The sequence below is a fragment of the Pelophylax lessonae genome (assembly GCF_965119305.1).
Source record: "Pelophylax lessonae genome assembly, chromosome: 12".
NCBI lineage: Eukaryota > Metazoa > Chordata > Amphibia > Anura > Ranidae > Pelophylax > Pelophylax lessonae.
The window spans coordinates 219,116,821-219,144,130 of record NC_138779.1 but is presented as its reverse complement, the minus strand read 5'-3'; the positions used below and the strand labels follow the sequence as shown (position 1 = coordinate 219,144,130).

General features: G+C 49.8%; 1 protein-coding gene across 1 annotated transcript in view; it reads right to left on the bottom strand.

Annotated features, from left to right (window-relative positions):
* Positions 1-27,310, bottom strand: part of ARHGEF10L (Rho guanine nucleotide exchange factor 10 like) — a 146,912-nt gene that overhangs the window by 109,660 nt on the left and 9,942 nt on the right. Inside the window, exons 2-3 of the mRNA XM_082273488.1 lie at positions 16,707-16,766; positions 13,969-14,148 (exon numbers count right to left, since the gene is read on the bottom strand). Coding sequence (XP_082129614.1) covers positions 13,969-14,148; positions 16,707-16,749 — 223 coding nt within the window. The 5' untranslated portion in view covers positions 16,750-16,766. The remainder of the gene's footprint in view (positions 1-13,968; positions 14,149-16,706; positions 16,767-27,310) is intronic.

Genomic DNA, 27,310 nt, shown 5'->3' with positions numbered 1-27,310 from the left:
GTCTCGGCAAACAGCAGTATGACCTCCAGGAATGTGCCTCGTGCTTGAGATGGGACGGTTCCACGTCGTCCCTCCAGGCTAAAAGGCTCTGGCCCAATATCCAGTGTCAGTCCTTCACTCTCGCTCGCTGGTTCCTCAGAGTCCAGCGCAGAAAGGCCCCCCCTTCGCGCGCTTCTCTCTTCCTTTAAATAACCTCCCCCATAGTGCCGTGCGGTGCAGCCGTGCACCCTGGATCTTGCAAAGCAGCCTGGGAGATGTAGTTTCTTCATCTTGTGAAAAGGAAGTCACAGCCCGGGAAATTCCATGCAGCTACCACTAGAGGGAGCCTAGTTCCTGGATCTTGCAAAGCAGCCTGGGAGATGTAGTTTCTTCATCTTGTAAAAAGGAAGTCACAGCCCGGGAAATTCCATGCAGCTACCACTAGAGGGAGCCTAGTTCCTTCCCACATATCAAACAGTGTCTTTAGGCATGTTTAACCCCGCTACACACTCCCCCCACTTGAGAAACTTTGGTCCCCAAAGAGGTCAACAGTATGTACCCTAGTGCATAGGTTGGCATTATACAACAAAAACATTAACATTTTGCTGAAATAAGTCAATCTGAATACATCCAATTTTGTATTCTAATAGCAGTGCAACAGTAAAACGATAAAGTGCAATTAATAAACAAATAAGTGATTTCTACAGTGTTAATATAGTGCTGATTTCTAGTGCTTTTATATAGTGCTCCTTTAAAAAGCACATGTGCCTTTGCAATTTCTTAAACACTTACATCTTAAAGTTTGTGTTGAAAAAAAAACATCAAAAGGTGAGAAAGAGAAAAAAACACATAGTGAGGTCAGAGCAACAAAATGTGCGCAAACATTAACTCACAAAGTAAACCAAATTGTGAACATCAAAAACTGTGCTTATTATAATGGCCAAACCCAATATCCTTATGTACAAACTTAAATGCAAACGTTTTCTACTTCAATACTTTGTTCTCATGATCTCTCACAGACCCCCCAAAACTTGGGTGGCTTGTACAGTTGTGCCTGGGGGTGAGCTAGGGTTGTCCCCCACCAAATCTACAGTGGAGGAACTAGGCTGGTCAGGAGATCTTTTGGAGGTAAAAACAGCTTCTTCCGAACATTCACCCAATTGATCATAGGTCAGTCTCTTAGGTGGGTGAATGACTCTCCTTTCCCTCTGTTCCCGTGGAGGCATGCTCTCAGAGGTGCTAGGATCAGGCACTTCTGAGGATTCTTCAATGTCCCCCTCCTCATGTTCCAACACAGAGGAACCTGATGGTTCAAGAGAGGTCAGTTCTTCTTCAGAGAAGGGTGCAACCTCCTCCTCAGGATCTTCATCCTCAGCTGCTTCTTCTGGAAGCATATGAAAGGGTATGAATTCAGGGGCTTCTGCCCGAAGGGCTCCTCTATCAGCCAAGTCAGATGAAGACAGGGAGGCAGGTGTGGGTTCTGGCAACTGAGATGACCACAACCAGTCGGGTACCTCCTCTTCATCTTCCAAATCTTCAGATGGAGAACTTCCCTCTCCCTCATCTGGGAGCGTCGTCTGAGATCTGGTAACTGGTCTGGACCGGCGAGAAGTCGAAGGGGCCTCTGACAAGTCTTCCACAGGGGGCATACGAACCGCTTCAGAGAGAGGCAGCAAATGGTTCCGATGCCAAGCCTTCAATGGACCCACACTTCCTTCAGGCCGAATTTGGTACACAGGAAGGTTTGGCAGTTGCTTGCAGATAACATAAGGTTGGGACTTCCAGCGGTCTGCCAACTTGTGTTTTCCCGGGACACCCAAGTTTCTCAACAAAACCCTGTCCCCTGGTTGCAGGTCATGGATCCGAACTTTTAGGTCGAAATTTTTTTTATTCCGCAGTCCACGTTGATCAGATGTGGCCTGAGCCTTGTCATAGGCCGCTTTCAGACTCTTCCGCAGTCGGTCCACATATCCTCTATGCGATGCTGAAGAGGTATGATCAGGCGAAATGCCAAAGGCCAAATCCACTGGCAACCGAGCCTCCCTTCCAAACATCAGCCGATAAGGGGAATATCCAGTAGCATCACTGACAGTGCTGTTGTAGGCATGCACAATGGCAGCTACGTGCTTGCCCCAATGCTGTTTCTTCTCTGAGCTCAAAGTCCCCAACATATCCAAAAGAGTCCTGTTAAATCGTTCAGGCTGGGCATCCCCCTGTGGATGGTAGGGAGTGGTTCTAGTCTTTTGAATGCCTAACATATCTAACAGTCTCTTGATCAGTCTGCTTTCAAAGTCCCTTCCCTGATCAGAATGGAGGCGTTGTGGTAACCCATAATGTACAAAGAACTTCTCTACAAGAACTTTGGCTACCGTTGAGGCCTTCTGATCCCTTGTTGGGAATGCTTGAGCATATCTGGTAAAATGGTCTGTTACCACAAGGACATTCCCCTGGCCACTCAGATCAGGCTCTAAGCAAAGGAAATCAATGCACACCAGCTCCATGGGTCCCTGACTTTGTAGATGGCCCATTGGGGCTGCTTGACGTGGCAGAGTCTTCCTCTGTATACACCGGACACAAGAATGACAGTATCCTTCAACTTCGGCCCTCATACAAGGCCAGTAGAACCTGTCCCTGACAAGCTGAAAGGTTCTTTCGGGCCCCAGATGGCCATGATTATCATGAAGAGCGGCCAGAACTCCCTCTCTGTATTTAGCTGGTAAGAACAGTTGCCACTTCTCCTCCAGATCTTCAGATGGACCTCTCCGGTAGGCCACTCCTTCTCTGATCTGTAACCGGGTCCACTCTCTATGCAACAGACGGGCCCCCTGAGGGGAGTCAGTTAGAAGCAACTCAGGGCTCTGGATCTCCAGAGCTTCCAAGAGAAGTTTTCCCAAAGGGTCTTCCAACTGCTCCTTCCGCAAGTCCCTTTTGGACAGCCGGGGCAAACCCTCCCCTTCAACTTGGGTCACCTGGCAGTAGCATTTGGGTACTCCGATAGCCGAAACCCCAATCTCTTCTGCTCTTGACCCTCCTCGGGATCGAAATTCAGTTCCCTGATATAGGGCACGCACCCCTTCTGGAGCCAAATGAGTCCATTCTTCCGCAGGTTCCTGTGGAACATGCAACCTTCTGGATAGGGCATCTGCATCCCTATTTCCGATTCCTGGCCGATACTTCAGGCTAAAATTGAAGCTAGAGAGGGCAGCCAACCATCGATGTCCTGTTGCATCCAGCTTGGCCGTAGTCAACAGATAGGTGAGGGGATTATTATCTGTCTTGACAATGAATTCAGCTCCGTACAGGTAGTCTTTCAATTTGTCAACCACTGCCCACTTCAAGGCCAAGAATTCAAGTTTGTGAGTAGGATAATTCCTTTCAGCAGGCAATAGGCTTCTGCTCACATAGGCAACAGGTCGCAGATGACCCTCATGCTCCTGATAAAGTACCCCCCCCAGCCCATCTCGGCTGGCATCAACATGCAGTTCATATGGTTTTGTGGGGTCCGCATAGGCCAACACAGGGGCAGTGGTTAGGGTTTCCTTCAGCTGGACAAAGGCCCCTTCGCATTCCGGGGTCCACTGATCCTGGATGGATTCCTTAGCCTTCCGGGGGCCTATGGTGGACTTCGCCGGCTTTACCAACTCAGGGACATCATCTTCTTCATTCTTCAGGAGCTCATTTAGGGGTCGGGCAATCTGGGCGAACCCCTCCACAAACCTCCTGTAATAGGAGCAAAAGCCCAAGAATGACCGGAGTTCGGTCACATTTGTGGGTCTCGGCCAGGAAGCAACAGCATCCAGCTTGTCCGGGTCAGTGGCCACCCCTTCTTCAGACACGATATGGCCCAGGTAATGGACCGAGGACTGATAGAATTGGCACTTCTCAGGAGAAAGTTTCAGACCTTCTTCATGTAGCCTCTTCAAGACCTTTTCCAACCTCTCCTCATGTTCTTCTAAAGTTCTGCCAAACACGATAACATCATCCAAGTATACCAGTACCTCTATCAAATTCATATCTCCAACGGTCCTCTCCATCAGCCTTTGGAAGGTAGCAGGGGCCCCGGACAACCCCTGAGGCATGCGATTGAACTCAAAGAACCCCACAGGGGTGATGAAGGCTGTTTTCTCCCGATCTTCAGGGTGCATGGGGATCTGATAATACCCACTCTTTAAGTCCATCACACTGAACCACTTCGCCCCTGACAGACTCTGTAGGGCATCTTCGATTCGAGGAGTGGTATACTGGTCTGGGATGGTTCTTCTGTTCAGCGTTCGGTAGTCGATACAAAGCCTCAAAGATCCATTTTTCTTCCGGACTACCACTATCGGGGAAGCATATGGGCTCCTGGATTCTCGGATAATCCCGATCTTTTTGAGCTCTGCCAGCTGTTGACGTAGATCTTCTAAGTCACCTAAGGGGACTCGCCGGACTCTCTCCCTGAAAGGCTTGTCCTCATTCAGGCGGATCTTATGAGTAGCGCTCCTGGCACATCCCACGTCAAACTCGTCCTTAGAGAATATTTCCCTACATCGAGCAAGTTGTGCCTTGGCCCTCTTCACCCATTCCGGCGGGAGGGCAGCGTTTCCAGAGCAAAGCTCCTCTATAACCGCTTCACCCTGTTCCTTTTCTTTGAAATCAATGGGGGCAACTGGGGTAGCCGGGTTGACTTGGCCCAGGAGCACTCTGGCCGGTACCTTCACTGGTGTAATAGAGGTGTTTCTGACACTCACTAAAACCCTTCCACGGTTTTCCTGTAACACCTTCAAAGGGATCACCTCAGGGATCACTTCTATCCCTCTCTGTCTCTCCTTTTGACCTGATTCAAAGATAATGAAGGGACCCGGCTGTTGCCATGTGAGTTTAACAGAAGCCTTAAAACAGGCCACCTCTCCTGGCTGTAAGACCTTTTCTGCTCTATCCAGCTTCCAGAGTCGTCCAACTCCTTCTGCGGGGGTCTCTTGCTCCAACACTAATCGTTGGTAGGCCTGCCGTAGCATGGGATGGATCCTTGGCGCCTGAGCATCTTGTCCCTGGACCAGTTGTATCAGAAGGCGCCTTACCAAGTCAGTGTTTGTTCCTACGATGAGAGAGCTTTTGTTGGCCCCTGGTGGACGAGGACAGACCACCGCTAAGGTGTCGAAGGTTTCCGCTTCACCAGCCACTGATGGATCAAAGGTCAACTTGATTGGCAGATACCCGTCATAGGGAAAACTTTGGGTCCCAATACCCCATATCTCCAGATCTTCCAACTTCTGCAAAGGTAGATGGGTAAGATATTTATCATAGAAGTCTCTATACAAAAGAGTCACCTGGGCCCCTGTGTCAAGGAGGGCTCTTGTGTAAATTCCTTCCACCTGAACCGAGACCACTGGGGAGGGCCCGACCAAGTTAGTTGGGAATTCTCTTGATGTAGCCTGGTTGTCTGATTCAGTTCTCTGTACCCTGGCCCTCTTCTCCTTTTTCTTCCTTGATCTGGGCCCCCGCTGAACCCGGTGTGCATTGACTTTCCTTCCCTCAGTAACCCGGAGTCTAGAACTGGGGGTATTATATTTGGGTCTGACCCCCTGACTCAGTTTCCCTGATCCTGCACCACTTCTGGAGTCCCTTAAGACTGGCGGACACCCGGTTGACTCCTTCACCGGTGTCCTCTGAAGTTTCCCGCTGGCTCGCGAGGTTTCGCGGCAGCATTTCCTGAGCTGGGACATACCCTTCTAACATGCCCAACTCCCCCGCAGTTGAAACAAGTTAACAATCTTGCAGGCCGTGGCTCTGGATCTGTGCTGAGACTAACAGGTTCATCTGGCCTCTCCGATATACTCCCCTTGGGTAGAGTGGATACCTGACCAGTCAGGATGGACACCATTTCTATCAACTGAGACACTTGGGTCTTTAGGAGTTCAACTTGAGAGTCACCCTCTTCCACACTTATCACTCCAACCCGGGCAGTTGAGTCAAACTGCCGACTTTTCTTCTTGTTGTCCAACATAACCTCTTCCTCTCTGACCATTCGAATCAGATCGGGGTATTCTAGAATGCCGCCATCTCGACGAGTTCGTAACAGTATGGCAATGGGATCTAAAGGTTGAGCCCCTTTCAGAACCTGTCGTGCACGAGTCTCATCTATTTTCCGGTGGTCTATTCCTTTCTTTAACAGAATCTGGTGGATAATCCTATCCAGACGTTTAATGAATTCGGACAACTTCTCCCCCTCTTCTTGATAACAGTGGTCCAACTGGTAGAGAAGTTCAGCCGCGTTCTCCGTCCGACCAAACACATCTTGCAGAATGTCCAAATAATCCTGTGCAGTGCAGTTCTTCTTGCTAAGCTTTAGATTACGTACAGCCTCTAATGCAGGTCCCCTTAAACTCTCTGTGATTCTCTGCTTCTTGTGCTGTTCTGGTACCTCCCATTCCTCCAAAGCCTGAGTGGCGGTATCTAACCACTCTTCGAACCCATCTTCTGCTGAAGGCACAGGCTGTTTCCCAGAGAATGTCCGGAGCTTCCTATATCCAGTCATCAAATAGCTCGAGGAGTCCCTACTACATTTTGCCACAATCTCCCCAAGAACAGCACACAGTTCTGAGCTAAAAGTCGACAAAGGTGATGACTCAGGATGCCCTTCTTGGACACCTTTTTCTTGGCTGGATACCCCAGGGGTGGTGGATGAGGGACCCGCAATAGGAACTCCTGGATGTATCAGGAAAAGTTCTGTTTGGTCAGTAGTTTTTACACTGTTTCCGTTGAAATAATCAGGGACCCCCTTCCTCCACTCACACAGTGCATACGTGTGTGGGACAGTGGTGTCAGTTTTCATGTCAATCACCCAAAATTTCCTGTCTGTGGATAGTGCCCTCAAAACAGGGAGGAGCTTTTCTTCAGTCCAGGCTTCTCCCTTGATTTCAACCACCAGGCCATTTTCCACTATGACATTCTCTTCCTTGCACCACTCAGCAGCAGCGACAGGATCCATTTCTGCGTGGGAGGGGATTCTATGGCTGAGAGGGTTGTATTGCAGGACTGTAGAAATCCCGGACGAGCCCCCACGTGTAGCACCACCCCCGCAGGAGCTGCTGATTATATTATTGGGTCTACACCCTGCCTAACAACCCAATCAAATTGGCTCGATCCCTCCTCAGGCACAACTGACCCAGAATAGGACTGGACTATCAAATAGATACACAGGTTGGAATACAATACTTCACTATGCAACAATACCTTGTTACCTTCTTGAATAGTAGTCCTTCTGGGTGACACAATGGAACAACGCACAAGATTGTAATTAACCAAACTTAGTTTACTATGTATCAAATTGAATAGGGGAGATACAATACAATACAATACAAGTCCATAAAAGGTTATTTAAAACAGCTTTAAAAAGGTAAAAGAATACCCCCACACTCCTCCTGCATTAAGGCTAGACACAGTACCAGGTAGGTGGGCCTATCTGAGTCCCTCCCCCAGAGTTCTCTTCTTTCTTGTTGATCTTCGCTAGCAAGGTTATTGAATAGAGCTCATTTGTAATCCAGATTAGGAATAAAGATCAAGAGAGAAAAAAACAACGAGCTGTTAGTTGTCACCGCAGGGTGTCTGCGTAACTGAGCAATAACTTCTGCGAGAGAGATAAGCCTCTGGCGACTCCTTTACAGACCTTATTGTTTGTCTATGAGTCTCCTGAGAGAGTATGGTGATAAACCCCGGGGTTTTATCACCTCCTGCTGCGCTACCGCTATCTGTAGATAAAACTGTCTCTTCAGCAGATAAAGTCAGTTATTGGGCATGTGCCCTCTCACCAACAGAAGTTTCTCCTTCGCGCGCTTCCACTGCGGTCTCAGTCCTTTGGCTATATGCCAGCCGCGCGGGGTCCTTCTGGCGGATGACTTCCGGTCTCGGCAAACAGCAGTATGACCTCCAGGAATGTGCCTCGTGCTTGAGATGGGACGGTTCCACGTCGTCCCTCCAGGCTAAAAGGCTCTGGCCCAATATCCAGTGTCAGTCCTTCACTCTCGCTCGCTGGTTCCTCAGAGTCCAGCGCAGAAAGGCCCCCCCTTCGCGCGCTTCTCTCTTCCTTTAAATAACCTCCCCCATAGTGCCGTGCGGTGCAGCCGTGCACCCTGGATCTTGCAAAGCAGCCTGGGAGATGTAGTTTCTTCATCTTGTGAAAAGGAAGTCACAGCCCGGGAAATTCCATGCAGCTACCACTAGAGGGAGCCTAGTTCCTGGATCTTGCAAAGCAGCCTGGGAGATGTAGTTTCTTCATCTTGTAAAAAGGAAGTCACAGCCCGGGAAATTCCATGCAGCTACCACTAGAGGGAGCCTAGTTCCTTCCCACATATCAAACAGTGTCTTTAGGCATGTTTAACCCCGCTACACATATATATATATATATATATATATATATATATATATATATATATATATATATATATATAAAACTTTTTTCCTTTATACGGTCAACAGAAACAGATTTTCATTCGTCATGGTACATCTATCGCGATTCAGTGCTTTATGACAATAACACCTCTGGGGGGGGGGGGGGGGGGTGAATATTTTTTATTGAGCAGTATACAGCCATAGAGCAGAGCTGGTATACAGAAGAGGAGGTCAGGCCGGAGGTCACTCATACAACATTCTCCAGTCTCATCAATGGCACCCATTGTGCAGGGGGACCCGGGAGTCACATGACCATGAGGTCACCCCTGTGCTGCAACACAACATCCCCAGACATGACACCACACACATGTGTGGGCTATATCCTCTGTGATGTGCTCTGTGTTATAATACAGAACTACAAGTCCCAGCAGTTCCAGTGTCCAGATAGGAGCACACAATCACAACAGAACTACAAGTCCCAGCAGTTCCAGTGTCCAGATAGGAGCACACAATCACAACAGAACTACAAGTACCAGCAGTTCCAGTGTCCAGATAGGAGCACACAATCACAACAGGACTACAAGTACCAGCAGTTCCAGTGTCCAGATAGGAGCACACAATCACAACAGAACTACAAGTCCCAGCAGTTCCAGTGTCCAGATAGGAGCACACAATCACAACAGAACTACAAGTCCCAGCAGTTCCAGTGTCCAGATAGGAGCACACAATCACAACAGAACTACAAGTCCCAGCAGTTCCAGTGTCCAGATAGGAGCACACAATCACAACAGAACTACAAGTACCAGCAGTTCCAGTGTCCAGATAGGAGCACACAATCACAACAGAACTACAAGTACCAGCAGTTCCAGTGTCCAGATAGGAGCACACAATCACAACAGAACTACAAGTACCAGCAGTTCCAGTATCCAGATAGGAGCACACAATCACAACAGAACTACAAGTACCAGCAGTTCCAGTGTCCAGATAGGAGCACACAGTCATCATGCAACTAAAAGTCCCAGCAGCCTCAAGTGTCCAGATGGCAACACGCACAGCCAATAAAGAACTACAAGTCTTAGCAGTCCCAGTGCCCAGATAGCAGCACACAGCCAGTACAGGACTACAAGTCCCAGCAGCTCTAAACTGCTCCTTTGAATCTCCTCCTAGTCTCCCTATAGCAGCCCACAGCCAGCAGTCCCAGTGTCCAGATAGGAGCACACAGTCATCATGCCACTAATAGTCTCAGCAGCCTCAAGTGCCCAGATGGCAGCACGCACAACCAATAAAGAACTACAAGTCTCAGCAATCCCCGTGTCCAGATAGGAGCACACACAGCCAGTACAGGAGTACAAGTCCAGCATCTCTAAACTACTCCTTTGAATCTCCTTCTAGTCTCCTTATAGCAGCACACAGTCAGCAGTCCCAGTGTCCAGATAGCAGCACACAATCAATACAGAACCACAAGTCCCAGCAGGGCCCATATCTACATATGAGCACACAATCAATACAGAACTACAAGTCCCAGCAGTTCCAGTGTCCAGATAGCAGTACACAGTCAATACAGAACTACAAGTCCCAGCAGTTCCAGTGTCCAGATAGGAGCACACAGTCATCATGCAACTAGAAGTCCCAGCAGCCTCAAGTGTCCAGATAGGAGCACACACAGCCAGTACAGGAGTACAAGTCCCAGCATCTGTAAACTGCTGCTTTGAATCTCCTTCTAGTCTCCTTATAGCAGCACACAGTCAGCAGTCCCAGTGTCCAGATAGCAGCACACAGACAATAAAGAACTACAAGTCCCAGCAATCCCAGTGTCCAGGTAGCAGTGAAGAGAAAAACAGGACTACAAGACCCAGGAATCCTACTTTCCAGATAGCAGCACACACCCAAAACAGAACTAAAATTCCCAGCAGTCCCAGTGTCCATATAGCAGCATGCAACCAATAGAGAGCTACAAGTCCCAGCAGTCCCAGTGTTCAGTTAGCAGCATGCAACCTATAAGGAACTAAGAGTCCCAGTGTCCAGAATGCTGCATGGATTCAATACAGAACTACAAATCCCAGTGCCGATATAGCATCACACACAGCCAGTACAGAACTACAAGTCCCAGCAGCTACAAGCTGCTCCTTTAAATCTCCTTCTAGTCTCCTGATAGCAGCACACAGCCAGCAGTCCCAGTGTCCAGACAGAAGCACACAGTCAATATGGAACTACAAGTCCCAGCAGTCCCAGTGTCCAGATAGGAGCACACAGCCATTAAAGAACTACAAGTCCCAGTTTCCAGATAGGAGCACTCAGTCAATACAGAACTACAAGTACCAGCACTCCCAGTGTCCAGGTAGCAGTGAAGAGATAAAACAGGACTACAAATCCCAGGAGTCCTAATTTCCAGAAAGGCGCACACAGCCAATACAGAACTGCAAGTCCCAGGATAGGATCGTTCATCTGTTTGAGGATGATGATTGCCTGAATTCTGCCATCCATGGTCTATAGCAGGGGTCTCCAAACTTTCAAAATAAAAGGGCCAGTTTACCGCCCTTCAGACATTAGGGGGGGCCGGACTGTGGCCAGTGGCAGTAGAAAAGGTTCCAATGACAGTGGGGAAAAACAATGCCGAAATCATTGGTGTCAGTGGGAGAAAAAATGCCTTATCCATGTCAGTGGGAGGAATAGTGCCCCATCATTGGCGTCAGTGGGAGGCATAGTGCCCCATCATTGGTGTCAGTGGGAGGAATAGTGCCCCATCATTGGTGTCAGTGGGAGGAATAGTGCCCCATTTTTGGTATCAGTGGGAGGAATAATGCCCCATCAGTGGCGTCAGTGAGAGGAATAGTGCCCCATCAGTGGTGTCAGTGGGAGGAATAGTGCCCCATCATTGGGGTCAGTGGGAGGAATAGTGCCCCATCATTGGGGTCAGTGGGAGGAATAGTGCCCCATCATTGGGGTCAGTGGGAGGAATAGTGCCCCATCATTGGGGTCAGTGGGAGGAATAGTGCCCCATCATTGGGGTCAGTGGGAGGAATAGTGCCCCATCATTGGGGTCAGTGGGAGGAATAGTGCCCCATCATTGGGGTCAGTGGGGGAAATTATGCCCCACTGTTGGTATCAGTGGATAAAATAGTGCAGAAAAATAGAATGGGTGACACACTCATGAAATTCACTCCCACAGTGACACAGACACGATGATGGCACCGGCACATCCCCTCCGGAGTCACAGTCTCTCTCTCTCTCTCTCCATGCCAGGTGGTCCCTTCAGTCCTCTCCAGTACCAACAGCATGGACAGTCCCACTCCCGCCTTGCCTTGCTCCTGTCCCACACACGAGGCTCCGGTCGCTCATTTCCCTTGCACCATGACATCACCCAACACAGACACGTCAGCCAGAACCACCGGCGTTGCCCAAACACACTGCAGCTGGCACTCGGATGGTCTCGGCTGGTCCAGACCAGAGCTGCAGGTGCCATATTTTTTACTGTCAACCGTTTCCTGTCCCTGCCATTTACTGGCATGAGAAAAGTGCCCTTTTTTTTATTGGCTGCCAGTAAAAATACTGACGGTTGGCAACACTGCCTCTAATGTGATGGGGGAAATCTGATTGAAAGGGAGGACCTCTGACTGGATGGGGGGGGGGGGACCTCTAATGAGGTCCCCCATCCAATGTTATGAGGGGAACCTCTGATATATGAGGGGGGTCTCTAATGTATGGAGGGGCTTTTATGTATAGGGAGTTTTCTGGTGTGATGAGGTGCTCTGATGTATGGGGAGGGGGGAGGTTCTGATTTAACGGGGGTCTCAAATGTATGGAGGGGCTCTTATGTATAGGGAGTCTTCTGGTGTGATGAGGTACTATGATGTAAGAGGGTTTCTGATTTGATGGGGGGGGGGCTCTGATATATGAGGGGGTCTCTAATGTATGGAGGGGCTCTTATGTATAGGGAGTCTTCTGGTGTGATGAAGTGCTCTGATGAATGAGGGGGGGGGGGGTTCTAAATTTGATGGGGGTCTTTAATATATTGAGGGGCTCTTATGTATAGGGAGTCTTCTGGTGATGAGGTGCTCTGATGTATGGTGAGGTTCTGATTTGATGGGGCTCTTATATGTAGGCAGTCTTCTGGTGTGATGAGGTACTCTGATGTATGAGGGGGGGGGGGGGTTTCTGATTTGATGGGGGGGGGGACCTCTGATTTGATGGGGGTCTTTAATTTATGGAGGGGCTCTTATGTATATGGAGTCTTCTGGTGTGATGAGGTGCTCTGATGTATGGGGAGGGGGAGGTTCTGATTTGATGGGGGTCTCTAATTTATGGAGGGGCTCTTATGTATAGGGAGTTTTCTGGTGATGAGGTGCTCTGATGTATGGGGAGGGGTCTGATTTGATGGGGGGACCTCTGATGTATGAGGGGGGTCTCTAATGTATGGAGGGGCTATATAAATATATAGGGAGTCTTCTGGTGTGATGAGGTGCTCTGATGTATGGGGACAGGGGTTCTGATTTGATGGGGGACCTCTGATATATGAGAGGGGTCTCTTATGTATGGAGGGGCTCTTATGTATGGAGGGGCTCTTGTGTATGGAGGGGTCTCTTGTGTATGGAGGGGGCTCTTGTGTATGGAGGGGGCTCTTGTGTATGGAGGGGGCTCTTGTGTATGGAGGGGGCTCTTGTGTATAGGAAGTCTCCTGGTGTGATGAGGTGCTCTGATGTACGGGGGTGGGGGGTCTGATTTGATGGGGAGACCTCTGATATATGAGAGGGGTCTTGAATGTATGGAGGGGCTCTTCTGTGTAGGGAGTCTTCTGGTGTAATGAAGTACTCTGATGTATGGGGGGGTTGTTCTGGCTTGATGGGGGGGGGGGGACCTGTGATGTACAGAGGGGGCTTCTGATTTAATGAGGTGGACTCTGATGTGAAGTTAAATTCATTAAGGTGGTTGTGCACATTGTTCCAGCTCATTGATAATTAACATTTACATTTACATTTTTAGACTGGGTGGGGGGGGGGGGGGGTTATAGAGTTTGCATAATTTTAAAGGGTGCTGTGACTGTATAAGGGTTGAGAAAATCAGGCATCCCATGTGAAAAGTACATTATCACACCGCAAGCATGTAAATGGCCCGATTATTATTATTATAGCATTAATACTCTTGACAGAGGAACTCACACTTCACCCCTCCACCCAGAATGGATAAACAACTTTGGCTGAAGTTACATGGTGGGAAAACTTTAGATGTGGCTAAGAAGAGAAATCTTTGAACGCTCTCTGGTTTATTAACTATTCTTATTAGGAATGCATTTTAAGATGACAAGCAGAAGAAAAAAACTCCATCATAATCAGCATAAATATAATAATATAATATAATATACTCAGAAGCCTCAGGTCCAGTCCTCCAATACACCAGCAGGTCAGGTATTCCAGGCCAGGTGATGCAATCAGCTCCCCAGGTTAATGAAGAGCCCAGCTGTGGGGGAAGCGGAAATCCTGGCCTGTCTGCCCTAACTCAGGACTGGAGTCCCATTGGAGGATGTCACATTGGGAACTGGATCACTGGGGGGGTGACATGGGTGGTGGGGGCCCATTCAGACAATGACACAGAGTATATATACAGGACAGGTGATTGGGGTACCTGCGCTGGGGGAGGGGGGCTCCTGGCTCTTCTCCTGGATGCTGCTGGAAGAGGACAATCTGCCCTTTAACCCTTTATGGACCCCAGAATCGTCTCCTTCCCCATCGCTGTCAAAATCAAAGAATTCGCCTTGGTCATCTTCATCATCCTCCTCCTGGGGCCCCCCAGTGATGGGGACATCTGAAAAGACCAATCATAGATGAAGGATCAAATCATGAGAAACACACAGGAGACACCAATACACCGACCCATCCGACATCCTACACAGCAATATACTGGGGGGCACACATTACACTTGGGGTGCAGAAGTTAAACTTAGTGGACAAGGAGACACACAGCACACAGGGGGCAGTAAATCAGAGTTCAGGGGACACACTCAGGTACACAGAGATATATTTAGGGTTCAGGGGTCACACTCAGGTACACAGAGATATATTTAGGGTTCAGGGGACACACTCAGACACACAGAGATATATTTAGGGTTCAGGGGACACACTCAGACACACAGAGATATATTTAGGGTTCAGGGGACACACTCAGACACACAGAGATATATTTAGGGTTCAGGGGACACACTCAGGTACACAGAGATATATTTAGGGTTCAGGGGTCACACTCAGATACACAGTGATATATTTAGGTTTCAGGGGGGTCACACTCAGACACACAGGGATATATTTAGGGTTCAGGGGTCACACTCAGACACACAGGGATATATTTAGGGTTCAGGGGTCACACTCAGACACACAGGGATATATTTAGGGTTCAGGGGTCACACTCAGACACACAGGGATATATTTAGGGTTCACGGGTCACACCCAGACACACAGAGATATATTTAGGGTTCAGGGGACACACTCAGGTACACAGAGATATATTTAGGGTTCAGGGGTCACACTCAGACACACAGGGATATATTTAGGGTTCAGGGGTCACACTCAGGTACACAGAGATATATTTAGGGTTCAGGGGTCACACTCAGACACACAGGGATATATTTAGGGTTCAGGGGTCACACTCAGGTACATAGATATATATTTAGGGTTCAGGGGACACACTCAGGTACACAGAGATATATTTAGGGTTCAGGGGTCACACTCAGACACACAGGGATATATTTAGGGTTCAGGGGTCACACCCAGACACACAGAGATATATTTAGGGTTCAGGGGGGACACACTCAGGTACACAGAGATATATTTAGGGTTCAGGAGTCAGACTCAGGTACACAGAGATATATTTAGGGTTCAGGAGTCACACTCAGGTACACAGAGATATATTTAGGGTTCAGGGGTCACACAGAGATATATTTAGGGTTCAGGGGGTCGCACTTAGGTACACAGGGATTTATAGTATTTGGGGTACAGGGGTCACACTAGAGTACATAGGGATATATTTAGGGAACTTGGATATACAGTATTGAGATTGCAGGGGTCACACACACAATGGTACACTGGGAAATATTTGGGGTTCAGGGGTCACACTCAGGTACGCAGGGATATATTTAGGGTTCAGGGATCACACTCAGATACACAAGGATATATTTAGGGTACAGGGGGGGGTCACACTCAGATACACAGGGATTTATAGTATTTGGGGTACAGGGGGGTCGCACTCGAGTACATTTATTTAGTCAACATAGAGATACATTTGGGATGCAGGGGTCACACTCAGGTACACAGGGATCTACAGTATTGTGATTGCAAGGGGGTTACACTCAAGTACACATGGATATATTTGGGGTACAGAGGTCACACACAGGTACACAGGGATTTGGGGTACAGGGGTCACACACACAGTGATATATTTGGGGTACAGGGGGTCACACAGGTACACAGATATATTTGGGGTACAGGGGTCACACACAGGTACACAGGGATATATTTGGGGTACAGGGGATCACACACAGGTACACAGGGATATATTTGGGGTGCAGGGGTCACACAGGTACACAGGGATATATTTGGGGTACAGGTGTCACACAGTTACAGAGGGATATATTTAGGGTACAGGGGTCACACATAGGTACACAGGGATATATTTGGGATACAGGGGTCACACACCGGTACACAGGGATATATATTTTGGGTACAGGGGGTCAAACACATGGATATATTTGGGGTACAGGGGTCACACACAGGTACACAGGGATATATATTTTGGGTACAGGGGGTCACACAAACAGGTACACATGGATATATTTAGGGTACAGGGGTCACACACTAGTATAAATTTGGCGTACAGGGGTCACACGCAGGTACACAGGGATATACTTAGGGTACATGGGGTCACACACAGGTACACAAGGATTTATTTGGGGTACAGGTGTGACACACACAGTGATATATTTGGGGTACAGGGGTCACACAGGTAAACAGGGATATATTTAGGGTACAGGGGTCACACATAGGTACACAGGGATATATTTGGGGTACAGAGGTCACACACAGGTACACAGGGAAATATATTTTGGGTACAGGGGGTCACACACACACAGGTACACACGGATATATTTGGGTTACAGGGGTCACACACAGGTACACAGGGATATATTTTGGTTGCGGAGGGGGGGGGGGGGTCACACACAGGTACACAGGGATATATTTAGGTTACAGGGGGGGTCAAACACAGGTACATAAGGCTATAAAGTCACAGAATTCATGCAGCAAAATCAGGGTGTTAGCAAGCAGCACATTTGGGGTGTTAGTGCGGGGGAGGGGAAAGGGGGGGTACAGTACCTAGTGCATGGAAGTTAAATCTGGAGCTCTCTGCAGAATCCATCTCTCCTGCGGCTGAACCTGAAACACATGGATATGTACTAAGCACTTACCCCCCGTCTGAGATCAGCCCCCCCCCAGTCCCAGCTACCCCTCACCCCACATATACCCGGCTTCCTGCGCAGAGACGGCGGACAATCCCAGTGACAGGTGGCTGGCCTCGCTCACAGTTACAGCAGACTCTAAAAATATCCCAGAGACAGCCTGAGATCCCATCCACACCTCAGTGTACAGAAACTGAGACTGCACTACTCCACCCAACATCCAACCAGATCCTGGCCTTCACCACTCCACCCAACATCCAACCACAACCAATCCACCCGGCACTACCAGATCCCGGCACAGACTTCCTCATCACCCAATTACATGACTCAAACAATAACAATAATTATCAATGTGACCCATACAATGATTCACCCCAATCTTCACACCCGGACTCCACCCAAACCCACAATTCTGAATGGACTCTGCACAGAACTACTTCCAATGTCCTGTATGCTGGGTGTAATTCTCAGTATCTGTTCTTATTCTGTATGTATGGACTCTGCACAGTACCACTTCTCCTGTCCTGTATGCTGGGTGTAATTCTCAGTATCTGTTCTTATTCTGTATGTATGGACTCTGCTCAGTACTACTTCTCCTATTCTGAGTCATTCCTGGTCATTATCATGCTGTTTGTTTATTTATAGGGTTGGTAGGAGGAAGTTGTCTGATATGTAAGAGTTACAATGTAACCCCCTTCCATATGTTATTTACAACATATCTCTATGTACTCTGCTATCCACACACTGCCAATCCCTTTATACTACAACAGCGCCACCTACAGGAGATACAAGGTGCTTTGCATGCTTTGTGTAAGTATGTCAATCAAGAGTTTAAACCACAAAGCGAACAGCAGCCAATTAGAACGCAGAGCAGTTAGGAGGAGGAAAGGCAGGGGCGTAACTACAGGGGTTGCAGGGGTTGCGATTGCTACCGGGCCCCATGCTCCAGGGGGCCCAGTAGCAAACCAGTGGGTGAACTTCCAGGATTGCAAAAGTCACACTTGCGACCGGGCCCTGGCATTGCACCACTGTGGGGAGGCCCCAAGATTGCAGGAAGGGAGCCCACTGCAGAACTTGTGAAAGGATCCTGCTGCGGGACCGTAATAAAAGGCCATGCAACGAGAATAAAGAGCCCCAGGATTAGTGGGAAGAGCCCTGGGCTTGAAGGGAAGGGCCCCGGCCAGGGGTCTGGGGGGGCCCTTCATGGTTTCTTGCATCGGGGCCCTGAAGGCTCTAGTTACGCCTCTGAGGAAAGGCGTTCTGATTGGTGTTTACTGTCTCTGCAAAACAGCCAGAAACCTAGTATTTAACTAGCTATCCTTACCAGAGAAGCTTACACTCTAATGTCCCCCCACAGTCACACACTATTATTATACATTTATATAGCTCTGACATATACCGCAGTGCTGTACAGATATCACTGAGCCAATCACATCAGTCTCTGTACCAGAGGAGCTTACACTCTAATGTCCCCTCCCCCACAGTCACACACTATTATTATTATTATTATTATAGATTTATATATCTCTGACATATACCGCAGTGCTGTACAGATATCACTGAGCCAGTCACATCAGTCTCTGTACCAGAGGAGCTTGCACTCTAATGCCCACCCCCCCCCCGTCACACACTATTATTATTATACATTTATATAGCTCTGACATATACCCCAGCGCTGTACAGAGATCACTGAGCCAATCACATCAGTCTCTGTACCAGAGGAGCTTACACTCTAATGTCCCCCCCCCCAGAGGAGCTTACACTCTAATGTCCCCCCCCCCAGAGGAGCTTACACTCTAATGTCCCCTCCCCCACAGTCACACACTAATATTATTATACATTTATAGAGCTCTGACATATACCGCAGTGCTGTACAGAGATCACTGAGCCAATCACATCAGTCTCTGTACCAGAGGAGCTTACACTCTATAATGTCCCCTCCCCCACAGTCACATCAGTCTCTGCACCAGAAGAGCTTACACTCTAATGTCCCCTCCCCCACAGTCACACACTATTATTATTATACATTTATATAGCTCTGACATATACCGCAGCGCTGTACAGAGATCACAGAGAGTCAGTGTACAGGGATGGGCAGCGCAGGGTCAGCTCACTGTGTGGACCTCCAATGAAGCCCCCCGGCCTCCTCTGCAGGATAGAGGTTACACTGCACCCCACCGAGGGCGAGAGGGGCGCGGCGGGGAGAGGACTCCGCTCTTCACACTGGGCGGCCAGTTCAGCCAGACTACCAAAAGTCATGGAAAAGTCAGAAACTGGGCAAGGGAGAAGAATATCCCCAGAATAGTCTTTAAATAACGAAACACAATAGACCCCCTCCCCCAATGCTGGAGTGTGCAAAAAAAATACTCCTGAAATTACCCTGCAAAAAAAAAAAAAAAAAAGATGAAATCCAAGTATTGTGTCAAATAAATAGTCACATCTTCTTCACTATAAAAAAATATGTCATAAATTGTAAAAGTATAAAGAAATTATATATATATATATATATATATATATATATATATATATATATATATACATATAACATTTGTCTCAAAGAGCACACAACTGTACAATATATACAGTATATATATATATATATATATATATATATATATATATATATATATACGGCCAGGGCTTTTTTTCAGCGGGAACGCGGGGGAACGCAGTTCCGGCACCTGCAATGGGTGCTGGAGGATCTACTGATGCTGGCTGCTGGGAGATCTATTGGTGCTGGAGGGGATCTATTTTTGCATGGCAATCTATTGTTGCTGGTGGAGGATCTTTTGATACTGAGGGTTAATTGTTGCTAGAACGGATCTACTGTTTAGGGAGGGGTCCACTGTTCCTGGCTGCTACAGAGTCTATTGATGCTGGCTGCTGGGAGATCTTTTGCTGCTGCTGGGGGTCTATTGCTGCTGGCTGTGGGGGATCTATTTTATTGCTTTTCTTGTTATCATAACCTAATCCTATACATTCCAATACAAAATTATACTTGGCTCTATATTCTCTAAAAGGGGCTGTACTGGAAGCTGGGTAGGGGGTGGAACCAAGGGTCAGTGCTCGGAGGTTGGAAGGGGTGGAACCAAGGGTCAGTGCTCGGAGGTTGGTAGGGGTGGAACCAAGGGTTAGTGCTCGGAGGTTGGAAGGGGTGGAACCAAGGGTTAGTGCTCGGAGGTTGGAAGGGGTGGAACCAAGGTTCAGTGCTCGGAGGTTGGAAGGGGTGGAACCAAGGGTTAGTGCTCGGAGGTTGGAAGGGGTGGAACCAAGGGTTAGTGCTCGGAGGTTGGAAGGGGTGGAACCAAGGGTTAGTGCTCGGAGGTTGGTAGGGGTGGAACCAAGGGTTAGTGCTCGGAGGTTGGAAGGGGTGGAACCAAGGGTCAGTGCTCGGAGGTTGGAAGGGGTGGAACCAAGGGTTAGTGCTCGGAGGTTGGTAGGGGTGGAACCAAGGGTCAGTGCTCAGAGGTTTGTAGGGGTGGAACCAAGGGTTCAGTGCTCGGAGGTTGGTAGGGGTGGAACCAAGGGTTAGTGCTCGGAGGTTGGAAGGGGTGGAACCAAGGGTTCAGTGCTCGGAGGTTGGTAGGGGTGGAACCAAGGGTTAGTGCTCGGAGGTTGGAAGGGGTGGAACCAAGGGTTCAGTGCTCGGAGGTTGGAAGGGGTGGAACCAAGGGTTAGTGCTCGGAGGTGGGTAGGGGGCGGAGACACAAAGTAATTTAGAAGGGGGAGTTCCTGCACCTATTCTCTGAGAAAAAAGCCCTGTATACGGCACACATATGGAGTGTATTCATAAAAAAAATCTTGAAAAATAAGGCTAATTTCTCTCCACGTCTAATGTTATTCATTCATAAGGAATAGTGTTTCAGATGAATAACGCATTATGGCCACTAGATGGAGCTGGTAAACATAGTAAATAAGTATTTAATTTACATATTAGCTCCATCTAGTGGCCATTATCAGGTATATTCCTGATTGGCTCTATTGTACCATTTCTCAAACAGGGTTCTTCTGGGGGTTGTTAGGGGTTCCTAGATGATCTATGGCTATATGTCCTCCAATCTGATGCTGCCTGCATACTTCCAGGTCCAACACCAATTGGCAGAGCTAAGGGTGTCATTCTGGCCACTCCTGTAAGTAGGGCATTCTTCCTATATACCCCCACCCATGTAAGGGGCATTTTCCAAATGATCCATGATGGACTAACCTTACCAGAGGTTCCCTAAGACCTCAAAATGATTTAATGGGGTAAAAGAAAGGTTGCTTTATTGTATAGGAATGAATATCATTCAACTTGGAGAGGAAATAGCCTAATAACATTCGATGTTACCCCCAAGTTACAAAGAAAAATGTAGATTCCAGGATAAATAACTCCGCCTCATCCATTGGGAAGATATAAACTGAATTAGCCAGCTAAAAAAGGAACTCAGATGAAATCCTGGGCTGGACTGACAGTTGTTTACCATTACATTGGATAGAACTATTAGGTAGTACGAGATGCACTATATTGTCAAAAGTATTGGGACGCCTGCCTTTACACACACATGAACTTTAATGGCATCCCAGTCTTAGTCCGTAGGGTTCAATATTGAGTTGGCCCCACCCTTTGCAGCTATAACAGCTTCAACTCTTCTGGGAAGGCCGTCCACAAGGTTTAGGAGTGTCTATGGGAATGTTTTACGCATTTGTAATGTCAGGCACCAATGTTGGACGAGAAGGCCTGGCTCACAATCTCCGCTCCAATTCATCCCAAAGGTGTTCTATCAGGTTGAAGTCAGGACTCTGTGCAGCCAGTCAAGTTCCTTCACCCCAACCTCGCTCATTCATGTCTTTATGGACCTTGCTTTGTGCACTGGTCCATATCATTTGGTGGAGGGGGGGGGGGCTATGGTGTGGGGTTGTTTTTCAGGGGTTCGGCTTGGCCCCTTAGTTCCAGTAAAGGGAATTCCTAAGATGTCAGCATATCAAGACATTTTGGACAATTTCATGCTCCCAACTTTGTGGGAAAAGTTTGGGGATGGCCCCCTTCCTGTTCCAACCGGTGCACAAAGCAAGGTCCATAGACATGGATGAGCAAGTTTGGGGTGGAGGAACTTGATTGGCCTGCACAGAGCCCTGACCTCAACCTGACAGAACACCTTTGTGATGGCTTAGAGTGCAGACTGCAAGCCAGGCCTTCTCGCCCACATCAGTGCCTGACCTCACAAATGCGCTTCTGCTCTAATTCATGTGTTTGGGATCATTGTCTTGCTAAAACATCCACCCTTGTTTCATCTTCATCATCCCGGTAGATGGCAGCTGATTTTTATCAAGAATGTCTTGGTACATTTTTCCATTCATCCTTCCTTCTTTCAATGATATGAATTTTGCCAGTGCCGTATGGTGAAAAACAGCCCCGCCCACGCAACAGGTTCATCATGAAGTGTCTAAGTAAACTCCGAAAAACAAAAATTTGTCGGCAGGTCAGGTCTTTTGGTAAAAGAAGGTTTATTACATGGGCCACCTCCCAAGAGGAAGGACCCGAGTGCTGATCCTCCGGGGGAAAAGGCTCCAGATGGGGACTGGGCACTCATGTTCCACTCATGGTCTAACTGATCGAAACCAGGCAAACCCCATTCTTCAAGAGAAGAGATGAAGCCAAATCAAGGTCCGCCCAAGTACTAAATGGGTCTCCCCCGAAGAGCGACCCTATTGTAGTGGGAGAACCTGACCATAAGGCCATGTGCCCTCTCCTTCAACACTTTCAGGGCAAGTCTGAGGACCTACACCCTATCCTCTTTTATAGAACTTCACAGTACGGGGGTTAGTTGATCCCCGTGAGCAAGAAAAAAAGTGAACCGTGAAATCACAGCACACAAAAAGTACCACAAAGGGTACAAGATAGGACCATCCTCCAAAGAGGAAAGGGCCTCAACCCCTGAACCCTCCACAAGGCTTCTCACAGGGGCAAGACATATTATGGTCCATCTAGGCCAGTGGGAGGAATAGTGTCCCGTCATTGGTGTCAATCGGAGGAATAGTAGCCCGTCATTGATGTCAGGGAGCCTGTCTTTGGCGTCAGTGGGTGGAAGGGAGCCCGTCATTGGCATCAGTGGGTGGAACGGAGCCCCGTCATTGGCGTCAGTGGGTGGAACGGAGCCCCGTCATTGGCGTCAGTGGGTGGAACGGAGCCCCGTCAGTGGGTGGAACGGAGCCCCGTCAGTGGCGTCAGTGGGTGGTAGGGAGCCATCCATTGGTGTCAGTGGGTGGAAGGGAGCCCGTCATTGGTGTCAGTGGGTGGAAGGGAGCTCGTCATTGGTGTCAGTGGGTGGAAGGGAGCCCGTCATTGGCGTCAGTGGGTGGAAGGGAGCCCGTCATTGGCGTCAGTGGGTGGAAGGGAGCCCGTCATTGGCATCAGTGGGTGGAAGGGAGCCCGTCATTGGCGTCAGTGGGTGGAAGGGAGCCCGTCATTGGCATCAGTGGGTGGAACGGAGCCCCGTCATTGGCGTCAGTGGGTGGAACGGAGCCCCGTCATTGGCGTCAGTGGGTGGAACGGAGCCCCGTCAGTGGGTGGAACGGAGCCCCGTCAGTGGCGTCAGTGGGTGGTAGGGAGCCATCCATTGGTGTCAGTGGGTGGAAGGGAGCCCGTCATTGGTGTCAGTGGGTGGAAGGGAGCTCGTCATTGGTGTCAGTGGGTGGAAGGGAGCCCGTCATTGGCGTCAGTGGGTGGAAGGGAGCCCGTCATTGGCGTCAGTGGGTGGAAGGGAGCCCGTCATTGGCATCAGTGGGTGGAAGGGAGCCCGTCATTGGCGTCAGTGGGTGGAAGGGAGCCCGTCATTGGCGTCAGTGGGTGGAACGGAGCCCGTCATTGGTGTCAGTGGGTGGAACGGAGCCCCGTCATTGGTGTCAGTGGGTGGAACGAAGCCCCGTCATTGGCGTCAGTGGGTGGAACGGAGCCCCGTCATTGGCGTCAGTGGGTGGAATGGAGTCCCGTCAGTGGGTGGAAGGGAGCCCGTCAGTGGCCTCAGTGGGTGGAAGGGAGCCCGTCATTGGCGTCAGTGAGTGGAAGGGAGCCCGTCATTGGCGTCAGTGAGTGGAAGGGAGCCCGTCATTGGCGTCAGTGGGTAGAAGGGAGCCCGTCATTGGCGTCAGTGGGTAGAAGGGAGCCCGTCATTGGCGTCAGTGGGTGGAAGGGAGCCCGTCATTGGCGTCAGTGGGTGGAAGGGAGCCCGTCATTGGCGTCAGTGGGTGGAAGGGAGCCCGTCATTGGCGTCAGTGGGTGGAAGGGAGCCCGTCATTGGCGTCAGTGGGTGGAATGGAGCCCCGTCAGTGGGTGGAACGGAGCCCCGTCAGTGGCGTCAGTGGGTGGTAGGGAGCCATCCATTGGTGTCAGTGGGTGGAAGGGAGCCTGTCATTGGTGTCAGTGGGTGGAAGGGAGCCCGTCATTGGCACCAGTGGGTGGTAGAGAGCCAGCCATTGGTGTCAGTGGGTGGAAGGGAGCCCCGTCATTGGCGTCAGTGGGTGGAATGGAGTCCCATCAGTGGGTGGAAGGGAGCCCGTCAGTGGCCTCAGTGGGTGGAAGGGAGCCCGTCATTGGCACCAGTGGGTGGTAGAGAGCCAGCCATTGGCATCAGTGGGTGGAAGGGAGCCTGTCATTGGCGTCAGTCAGTGGAAGGGAGCCCGTCATTGGCGTCAGTCGGTGGAAGGGAGCCCGTCATTGGCGTCAATGGGTGGAAGGGAGCCAGCCATTTTCGTCAGTGGGTGGTAGGGAGCCCATCATTGGCGTCATTGGGTGGATGGGAGCCCCTCGTTGGAGTCAGTGGGTGGAAGGGAGCCCGTCATTGGTGTCAGTGGAATAGTGCTCCATTCTTGGTGTCAGTGGAAGGAATAGTATTCCAAAGGCCGGATAAAGGCAAGCAAAGGGCTGCATCTGGCCCGCAGTTTGGAGACCCCTGATCTAGGCCAAAGACAGGTGGATCCCCCCTGCCAAAGCTGGTCCTCCAAGTAGTTGGTAAGGCCTCTCCCGTAGACTCGAGGAACACAGATCCTCCCACCAATATCAGGGCAGGTCCCAAAGAACTTGCACCCTCTCTGTTTTTTTGGCACCCGTGGGACGCCACCCCAGGGGGCACATCACCGGTGCGCCTCCCACCTACGCCCCACTAAGATCAAACTGCAGCTGCACTCACGGGTTCCTCCCACTGGCCCCCCATATCATAATTGCACCTCAATTTTTTGGCATTAGGGACCCTTTTATGCCTATGCATTTTTAATGCTGAATCTGCGGTTAGTTGTAACCAGAATCAGTGCATGGTATAGATTCGCACTGCTGACAACGGCAGCACATTAAATGCACAATTGCTGGTAAGAAATGTGAAAGGCACCGAAAAGGTGTAGCCGAAGCCAGAGAATGGCCCGTGTAGGTAGCCCCTAGTATCAATTGTCCTAAGTTGCTAGGCAAGATCCTTTGGCACCCAAAGTTTGCCCCCCCCCCCATTAAATAATCCATACACTACTCCAGCAGTATAAGTTGCAAGTTCTGCCCTTTTTGCTCCCCCCTCCTGCTGAAGCGCCCAAGGCAGCCACCTCTTCTGCCTACCCCTTGGCCCAGCGTCAATGGTCCTTCTGATGAGATATAGGTGAGCTAATCTACATCAACACATTTTATGTTCCAGAAAATTTCCCAGCCAAGATCGATCCCTGCAACCGCCCCGGAGAAAGGGCTGGATAGGGATCCGCCCAGCAGATGAATGGATTCAGGGATTTGGCGAGCCAACCAGACCTCAGCCCATGAGAAGATACCAGGAGAGCGAGAAGGAGCCCAAAACTCACCTGCAGATCCTTCTGTGTGTGCTCATCGCTGTGACACCCTCACCTAGATTACACTAAACAAAGCACCACACCGACCAGGAAGTGTCACCGTGATTGGCTGCACCCTGCTAGACTTATCTGATCCAACCACAGCCTGGGGGATAGAGAGTCTTAAGGGGCCAGTCCACCCAGAACTCATATTTCAGAGCTTAAAGTGTTAGAGAAATTCAAGTTTCTTCTTTCATTTTGGAGACTCCCTGGTGAGATCTCTGCTGAGTTCCCGGGTCTGTACACCTGCTGTGCCCATTATGAGGGGTTCCCACCATCCCTGTGCTGAGTTCCCGGGTCTGTACACCCGCTGTGCCCATTATGAGGGGTTCCACCATCCCTGTGCTGAGTTCCCGAATCTGTACACCTGCTGTGCCCATTATGTGGGGTTCCCACCATCCCTGTGCTGAGTTCCCAGGTCTGTACACCCGCTGTGCCCATTATGAGGGGTTCCCACCATCTCTGTGCTGAGTTCCTGGGTCTGTACACCTGCTGTGCCCATTATGAGGGGTTCCCACCATCCCTGTGCTGAGTTCCCGGATCTGTACACCTGCTGTGCCCATTATGAGGGGTTCCCACCATCCCTGTGCTGAGTTCCTGGGTCTGTACACCTGCTGTGCCCATTATGAGGGGTTCCCACCATCCCTGTGCTGAGTTCCCGGGTCTGTACCCCCGCTGTGCCCATTATGAGGGGTTCCCACCATCCCTGTGCTGAGTTCCCGGGTCTGTACCCACGCTGTGCCCATTATGAGGGGTTCCCACCATCCCTGTGCTGAGTTCCCGGGTCTGTACACCTGCTGTGCCCATTATGAGGGGTTCCCACCATCCCTGTGCTGAGTTCCTGGGTCTGTACACCTGCTGTGCCCATTATGAGGGGTTCCCACCATCCCTGTGCTGAGTTCCCGGGTCTGTACACCTGCTGTGCCCATTATGTGGGGTTCCCACCATCCCTGTGCTGAGTTCCCGGGTCTGTACACCCGCTGTGCCCATTATGAGGGGTTCCCACCATCCCTGTGCTGAGTTCCTGGGTCTGTACACCTGCTGTGCCCATTATGAGGGGTTCCCATCATCCCTGTGCTGAGTTCCCAGGTCTGTACACCTGCTGTGCCCATTATGAGGGGTTCTCTCAATCCCTGTGCTGAGTTCCTGGATCTGTACACCCGCTGTGCCCATTATGAGGGGTTCCACCATCCTTGTGCTGAGTTCCTGGGTCTGTACACCTGCTGTGCCCATTATGAGGGGTTCCCACCATCCCTGTGCTGAGTTCCCGGGTCTGTACACCTGCTGTGCCCATTATGAGGGGTTCCCTCCATCCCTGTGCTGAGTTCCTGGGTCTGTACACCCGCTGTGCCCATTATGAGGGGTTCCCTCCATCCCTGTGCTGATTTTCCGGGTCTGTACACCCGCTGTGCCCATTATGAGGGGTTCCCACCATTCCTGTGCTGAGTTCCCGGGTCTGTACACCCGCTGTGCCCATTATGAGGGGTTCCCACCATCCCTATGAGGAGTTCCCCTAAAAATCATTGTTCAGTATTTTCAGATTCCTGGGCTGTCGGAGGGCCTGTAACATGTCAGCAGTTTTGCTAAATTTGGGTGAAAATCCCAAAATTTCCCCAGAGGGGGAGGGGGATGAGGATTCCAGGCGTGACGCTCTGCGGGGAGATGATGAGACTTGTCCCCAGAGCC